Consider the following 8,458-nt stretch of genomic DNA (forward strand, 5'->3'; position numbering starts at 1 on the left):
AATCCAAGGCCGAGATTTGGACAAGGAGGAGAGAGCTGGCTGCTTATCTGCGTAGCCAGCAGTTGCTGTTGGCCCGCCATCGACGTGGCTGGGACTGGGACAGAGTTCAGTTTACAGTCAAAATGAAGACTCCAGTCAAAACAAGAACAATGCCTTCAGAGGATTCACACCGGGCATTTTCCCAAGCCCAGTGCGCACCCGTACAAGTGTGTGCCACTCGAGTTCGTCGGCGCCTCGGATTGCTGAGCTCACTCAGCCCTTAAGGCACATGCTGTTGCTGGGAATTTTCATTCACAAATTGAATCCTGAATCCTGAATCATGACTGGGACCCTAAAAAAGTGTTCCAGAGGCACATCAGTATCTGTGCTCCACATCGACCACAGTCAGTGAGTTATTTGTCTAAACAACAAAGGCACATTGGCAAAAAGACTCAATTTGTAGCGTTAAAAAAAGAAGAAATAAAAAATAAAACATGAAAAAAAATAAGTTAACATTACAAAAGTTTTTTTCTTTTTTCTTTTTAAGGAAATACTGCTGCTAAAACTAGTACTCGCAAAAGAGAAGATAGCCAAGGCCTCTTATGAACCTTTTTTTTCAGACATCAATAACAACCAAAAAGAATGAAAGTTCTTTTTCTGCCTCACACTTCCTGACTTCAAATACCCCCACCCCACGACCACCCTCCCTAAACAACAGTTCTTTTCATTTTGGGGTGGGGAGGGGGGAGTTTATTTGGACTCTGGTGAGTTTGCTGAAACAGGAATGTTTGCTGGTTTGCATAGAGGGGACGGGAGGACGACGTCCAGGCTAATATTTCTGCACCAGCGGCACTTTGACAGTCTTGATCTCTGCTATATGAGAGGACTTCTGGATAATGCAGCTGGTGGTCCCGGAGGCACTGTCCTTCCCCTGTGCCAGGTTGGTCAAGGCCATGGCGGCGTTGATCTCCTTCCAGTATGTCTCGTCTTTGCCTTTCGCCTTTTCTTTCTGTGTGGCTCTGGGGCCACCGCTGCTGCTGATGAGCGAGCTGACCATGCAACACGAAAGGACAAAAACAGAGAGCGTTACGATCAGCTCGCAAATGCAAATGACTCGATCTGGTCTGCAGCGTTAAGAGAAAGGCTGCTCACCTGTCACATTTACTTGATCCATGCTCTGTGGTTTCTGAAAGCAAGGAGAGAGAGAGAAAAAAAGGTTAATTTTGCTGAGTTCATCGGGGTCAATGAGGATTTATTGGAATGTCGCTGAACATACACTCTCGCAGTGTGTGTGTAGTAGTGTGTGAGGTCTATGCTGTGCGCTCTTATGCGTACACCCTGCTTTGTGAAAACATGTGTTGCTCTGTTTTCTCTCTTCGCTCAGATGCTGGACAAAAAGGACGTTTTTTTTGTTGTTTTTGGGGTTTTTTTGCAATAAGCCGTCAAGAAACAAGGTGACTAATAGGATCGAGTTGAAAGATGTTTCTTATGACTCACAAGCTCCATTCTCTAATATTTTGTTGGAAAACAAATGGGCCCGGGCCAACGTAATTGAGTTGTCTGAGGAAATCAGATCAAAAATGACTGAGCGCAGAAGATTTAAAGGGGGAATGAAAAGGCAGCAAGTGAGTCAGTGAGAGAAAGATGGATGCCTGCTCTCCCTTTCTTTTTTTCCTCTCTTCAAATGGGAGCAATCTTTATCTCATATGTGAAACATTAGCAGAGGGAATAGCAGAGTCATTAAACAATGAAACCCAACTTCTCTTCGGGGCAACCAGTGTGTTTATTTCAGCGTGCTCTTGTTGCCTGAATGCGTGTGTGTGAGTGAAAGAGGAGTTCATTTGGGTGTTTGAGCTGAACCTGTCCTGCTGTCTTGGTTCCAGCCTTAGGTGAGATCTGCCGAACAGTGAGTATGAGGACACAGGCTTGGCGTTTCATGAGGCATTAACCAAAAAGAAAAAAGAAAAAAGCAGAGCATCTGGATTTTTCTAGTCGCGTCGCCCCCGGGCGCTCTCTTTAAGTTAACTAAACACGCGTCTGAGGCCCCATGAGCTTTTAAGAAGTTCGGTCTTGACCAGATATAGATGACTGGATGACTCAAGAATGTTCAAAGGAGGGCAAACTCTCCCCAAATTTTCATTTCGTCCAAAGATAACAGAGTTCGTCATACCTGGGTTGTCTCCTGCTCGGCTGTCAATCTGATTTCCTGAATGTCCTCACCAACAGCACATGTTGGTGCTGTTGGTGAGGACCAACACCAATGTCGCATTTCCCCATAAAGCAAGTGTCTAAACCTGAGCTAGTGTTTTAACGAGACCCTTCCACCAGCCACCGTCACCACAAGGCAGCAGTTGGCGGGCGTGCATTAACGTTCTCCTTTGCTAATAAAAATCTGCACCCTTCATTCTCGCTGGAATTTCATTTGCTATCGTGGTAAGAAGGGACTGGAAGAGGTTGAGCGAGGACACTGTGTTCAGGCTTCGACATAGCCAACAGAGACCCACTGAGAGCAAAGGAGCCAAAGCTCGTTCAGCGACGGGGAAAGCACATGCAACATTTAACCATTCTGTTGTGTCACCTCTAACCTCGCCAAACCCTCCGTAGATTTTCCAAATATCTGGATACAGCGTTCAGGCTTGAAGCGCCTAATTACTCCCAACGCCGCGCTCTGTTCCTCTTTCATGACAGCGTCGGGGTTCAAGAGGCCCCAGAGCTAATGCGAGCCTGATTATAACATTTCCTGCGCTTTTCCCGCTCATTCCGTAATAGGTGTAATCCACAGAGAGAGGGAGAGAGAAAGAGACAGACAGAAGAAGCCAATCATTCTTAGACAGAAGAAGAGCAGGAATGTGTGTGTGCACGTGTGTGAGAGCGATGAGGACGTGATAACCCAGTACTACAAACCACAGGATGAGATTTGGGGCTTCAGCGTGTAAGTGTTCCAAAAAAAATCCTCTCATTCCCATCCGACCACAACTCCCTGCTGTCCCGTTTTTTGCTATGCCTTTATCTCACTTCATCAGCGAGTCCCCTTTTCCTTTACTGATGTCCCCCAGGTCGACTGTTCACCTTTTGATTTGCTGTAATACCCCCTGATTGAGGTACTCGTCAGGAACCAGCCAAAACAAATGCAATGTTTCCCGTCTGTTTTAATAAAGAGTGACTCTGTGCTATGTCAAGAGCAGGTTTTTTTAAAGCCCCTGATATTATCCATCTCTTCTTAGTCTCCAGTTTTTAATCCCTCTATATTTCTTCAGCCATTCTTCAAATTAATTGCCTAAATTGCCAGTGTCAACTGAATACTTGAAAACTGTGAAGCCATCCTCCCTGCACCCTATCTCCATCTTTCTTTCCTGATTGTTGCCAGGGCTCCAAAACAGATTGGTCCTGATTAAAAATGTGCACAACACTCCGTAATCACAGTGCTGTAATTAGAGGCCAAATTACACAGTTTTCATGCGCTGCCCCCCTGCCTTCGAGATACATTAGCTCAGTGTTTACGGCTGTGGTGCCCGGTGTAAAGATCGGTTGGTGACAGCAACTGATAGCAGCAATATCAAAGACAAACAACAGGCAGAAGAAAAGTGTGTGTGTGTTTGTGGGATCTGAAGTGCAGCGTTTGAGACTTTCCATCCACAGCTTTAAGTGTTTCCAGGGTGTGTGAGGCAGCCACTGTCCAGATGATTCCTTTCAGAACACACACATAAAACTGTGTTTTCTGAGCTTTCTAGCAGGTGGATGCAAGGATGACCTTTGCCACCCTGCACTCCAAGGCCCTCATTGGGGACTAGACACCAGCTCTCAACCCCTTGGACCCCAGATTTTGAAAATGCACCACTGCTTGCAGAAAAACTCTGTTTCCAAAGCCCTTTGCCTAAAACATCTAAAACTGGGATTTTTAAAAACAAGAGCAGCGCCAAAGACTCAATAAATGGCCAATAAATCACTGAAGATTTTTTTTTATTATGTTCACTTTTTTTTCTTTTTTAAACTCAACTACTTTGCTACTGAATACTCAGTCAACTTTGCTGTTGCCTTTGGGCTTCACTGACAGTGGGGTTGCACGGACCGCCAAAGGGGAAAGCTAAGAAGTCTGATGGTTTCTGGCATTGTGCTGGAAGTCCAAAAATACTAGCTCACTTAACATCACAGCGGGACGATGGAGGGGAAGGGGGAAAAGAACATAGGAGAAAAAAGAAAAAGAAAAAGTAGCTTTAACAAAACTTGGTAAAAACGAGGGAAACAAGCAGGGGCTGACAAATTATTGAGGTTATGAGGTTCCACCTGTTAAGATGGCTGCAGAGGAGAGTGGCTGACTATCATCATTACCATCTGGAGCTGTTGTTAGCAACTCGCAACAATAAACAAGGAAAGCTGAGTTGCACAAACCGTGGGCTGGGCTGAATCCGACAGACAAATAAGCACACACACACGCAAGGGCATTTTATGATATTGCAGGCTTTTAGCCTTAGTATTATCCAGAATAATTTCTCGTCACCATGGATAGTATAAAGAGTCTAAAAATAAGAATGGAATAGAAATTGAAAACAAATGATTACCTAGAAACAGAAAAGATGGCTCAATTTTAAAGCAAGAGGGTTTAACAATTCTAACACTTATAGGTCTTTTATGCTAATTTCAATCTCCATATTTTTATTCTCTGGCTCTGCTAGAGTAGGTCTGCATGATTCACAGAGGTGTATAATCCTTATTCATCTTATATCGTGCATTGGTGCAGCCCTGTTGACTGAAACAAGTGCTCTCCCTTTAAGGCAACACTCCCTTTAAATCTTTCTTCTAACAGGCTTCTCCCTGCAAAGAGAAGGGCTGAGGTGCATGCAGGTTGGTGGGGCTTTGGTCTTCAGTTTGAGGTGACTGCATGCTATCAGCACTTTTTGCTTGGAATGTTAGAAGCGAGGAGAAACAGCTAGCTTGGCTCTACCAGCATGTCTACAGCTTAAGTATTAACACACTGGATCTTCTTTTGCTTAATCTGTACATCATAGGAGCATTGTATCAACTGTGTGTAGGGAGTCCTTAGAGAAGCCTAATCCATTTGAAACCTGAACATGTGTTCACTTTAGATACATTTAAAGATGATGCAGAAATGATGTGCTTTGTCTGGATATGTAAGACTACCAGTATGGATGGAAAGCTAAACTAACAATTGTCTGGGCTGCCAGTTTTGAAATAAATCATGAATAAATTCTGTGAATCTTAAAAAGTTCTTCTCAAAATTGGCTAAACTGACAGATCTGTTAATTATTTATTATTAAATGTATTAAGCTATACTAATAAAGGCAGTGTAGAAAGTCACTGGGTAGAAGGGAAAATATGTTTACTTTGCTCTGAATGAGAAAATATTCCACCACTGGACGAAGGCCGGTGAATCTGGACGCAGAGACAGAATCCAAACTCGACTGTTAAAGTAGGAAATGAGCTAAGCTGATTTCCCCTAACAGGACCTGATGAGAACCAGAGTGGTGCTGCAGACTGGACAATCTGGTCACCGCTGACCTGTGCAACCACAGGATAGGAATGGACCATCATGTCATTAGGCAGCCTCTTTGAAGCCCGCCCAAACCCGAGGATGAGTCAGAAGTTACCATCACCACAGGTGAATCACAACGCTGCGCTCGACCTACAGGATAGAACTGTGATGAGCTCACCTGATGTGAAGTCAAATCAATATCAGAAGATGCATTAATTACTTTTAGCCAAGTCAAGAAGACTTGGCTAAAGGAAATGCCAAAAACCCTCAGGTGCTGCGACGCCTTTTTGAGCTTCTTTCTTTCTGCCACTTTAAGCCCGACGTGCGAGCCTAAGATTTCTCTTCTTATTATATTTCTCTGATGCTCTGTGCTTTTTTATAATGTCAAGAAGAGTCTGTAAATGAAGTTAGGGATGCCTTGGCACTCAGCTTGCCTCGTGCGCTGCCAACCCTACTTTTATATCACCCCTCCCAGCCATTCCTTTCCCCGTCTCTGCCGCGTTTGAACAAAGTCTGAGGCTCCAACGAAGCAAACTGTCAATTCCACTCAGCTAGCCAAAGACATCATACATGGCGTGAATTTAATGCCTTCTCCATTCGCCCTGACAACACTTTCATCGCTTACAAAAATATTGAATAATTAGCTCTTAAACTATTAAATCCAACATACATGCGCTGACACGGCCAGACAGATACTGAGCTGCTGCCCAAAAACGACGTTCATCTCCTGCTTTTTCTGTGCTTTCTTTTTTCTTCTTTTTTTTTCCTTTTCCATGTCTGCCCGGCAGATGACACACTGGTGCTGTGGCTGCGGTTGGGGGCAGATAACCAAGATCCTAGCATTGAGGATTGCCTTGTGTCTTCTTGCTAGATGGAGAAATAATAACAGTGCTTGAAATGTTTAAACGCTGCCAGGTTGTCATTGTGTTTACGAGTGCCAGTAAACAGAGAGTAATCAGGGCCCCCTTAAATCAGCCAAAATAAGGAGCGCGTCTCGACGAAGAAGAAGTAAATACGATGTTATGGCAATGTGTGCAAGTGTCTTGTCTGTGTGGCTGTGGGTGGACTGCCACAGCATCCAAAAGAGGAACCAAGGGGAATTAGGAAGTGGAATGAGATGTGAGCATGGGTGGCCGCAGAAAGATTAAAAACAGGATCACGTTCGACTGGGACACATCGCTGATGATGAACAGATGAGCCTCTTATCACCGCTTTGACGCGGCAGGTACAAAAGAGATTTAAAAAAGCGGGGCCCAGTCTCCTCAGGCAGACCCTTTCATCACAGCTTTCTCAGCGACATCCTCGGGGATGAACAGCAACTGCTTGTGGTGCAGAAAACACACAAATTAGGACAGGGGAAAAAAAAAGGAAAAGCGAAAACCACAAGTAAACATTATTCAGATTTTTAAGTGTTTACATGTGTGCAAAAATAACCTTTTTTTCAGGGGGATCTGGCCAAATGATATGTTTGTGCTGCACACACTGCATTATTATGTTGCAATTGTCTGCAGTGGTAGTTGCAGGGCCCTCTCACACTCTTGGGGGATTTCTGCGTATGTGTGTTCCGCGTCCTTGCTGGGTCACACCTCGACTCGCTCGTTAAACTCTCTCCTCTCTCCTCCATCCCGTGGGAACGCGATGGCAAACGATTGTTCTCGACATGGCTGGGTTTTTAAAATGGAAACAATTTGTGTTTTATACGGAACAGGGCAGCGTGGCTCGGTTTCTCTGACTAGGCAGGCAGCTGTGCTTTCTGAATCCGATGAAATGATTATGTGTGTGTGTGTGTGTGTCCGTCCCTAGAAGCCTTGGTGTACTGATGATTTAAAAACTATCAGCTTGTGAGGGCTTATTATTCTGCCCTCTTCAAGTTCTATGTTAGGCAGTTGCGTATAAACAGTGTCTGTGCTGGTGTTTGTCTGTTAACACTTCTCCACAGGATGAGCACTGTCTCAGTCTGCTGCTGTCCTCTCTGGTTGCCTCTCATCCAGCCTCTGTTTAGTGGTCAGAAGCCAATATCCCATCTTCCAGTCAGAGAGGTTCACCATGAGGGTTTTTTTTCTTCCTCTCTGTCTTTTTTATCCACCTTTCCATTTGCCTGAAGCTGTCCCACAGCTTAATGCCAGGATTATGCCTAACTTTTGCCAACTCCTAGTTGTTCCCACCGTTGGACCAGCCACACCCTGAAGGACACTTATGTGTCGTATTATATGTGTCTAATCTCGTCCTTTCTTAGTTCTATTTTCTGCTGTGCGTGACAAGACGGGAAAAAAAACACAGCTGCAGCGGTAGGACACTTACATACCTTAATATACTATGTTAAAGTGGACCTATTACACCCATTTCTAGCTCAGTATTTTTTTTATTATTAATGAACTCTGCTAGAGTAGCTCTACATGAGTCACAGTTCAAAAATAATCCTTATTGGAAGGCTTGGTGCTGCTTTTATTTTGTTCCATTGTCTGAAATGAGCCATTTTAGCTTCTTCTCCCTTTAAGCCAGCTTTCCTCTGATTGGGCATGAGTTCCAAACAGAAGTTTTAAACAGAGGGTGGGTGGTGGAAAGGCGGGTGGAGCCTCTTAGCTCACAGTTAGAGCTGTATGCCTAAAATAACTGTATTGAGGCTGAAAGTCATACAAATCAAAGACCTATCAAAGTCAGCTATTGGTTTATGGGGTTTACTTGGAGTTTGCCAAGTTTAATATGACCGTCCACCACTGTAAAAACAGAACATATAAAGAAAGATAATAGCTGCTTTCAAAGAACAAATTATACTGAACATTACGAATGCATTTTTATCTTGAAACCTTTCGAATTCATCAGAAAAAATGCTGGAAAATCATTACGTAATACAAACAAGAGCAGTCCAAGCCTGCATACTTCCAACAAAGCTCAAAATTCATTTTGTACCACGCATAAACTGAGGCCCTGGATCTAGAAGGACATCCATATTAATTTGTGATATTTTCTTGGTAAATTCAAGCAATG

The 8,458-nt window shown here is 44.0% G+C and overlaps 1 protein-coding gene across 1 annotated transcript in view; it reads right to left on the reverse strand.

Moving 5' to 3' along the window:
- Positions 1 to 479: 479 nt before the first annotated feature.
- Positions 480 to 8,458, reverse strand: part of mkxa (mohawk homeobox a) — a 25,244-nt gene continuing 17,265 nt past the window's right edge. The window contains exons 6-7 of the mRNA XM_005740569.1: positions 1,132 to 1,165; positions 480 to 1,028 (exon numbers count right to left, since the gene is read on the reverse strand). Coding sequence (XP_005740626.1) covers positions 809 to 1,028; positions 1,132 to 1,165 — 254 coding nt within the window. The 3' untranslated portion in view covers positions 480 to 808. The remainder of the gene's footprint in view (positions 1,029 to 1,131; positions 1,166 to 8,458) is intronic.

This window comes from Pundamilia nyererei, unplaced genomic scaffold (assembly GCF_000239375.1).
Source record: "Pundamilia nyererei isolate P.nyererei 1_Seehausen unplaced genomic scaffold, PunNye1.0 scaffold00101, whole genome shotgun sequence".
Lineage (NCBI taxonomy): Eukaryota > Metazoa > Chordata > Actinopteri > Cichliformes > Cichlidae > Pundamilia > Pundamilia nyererei.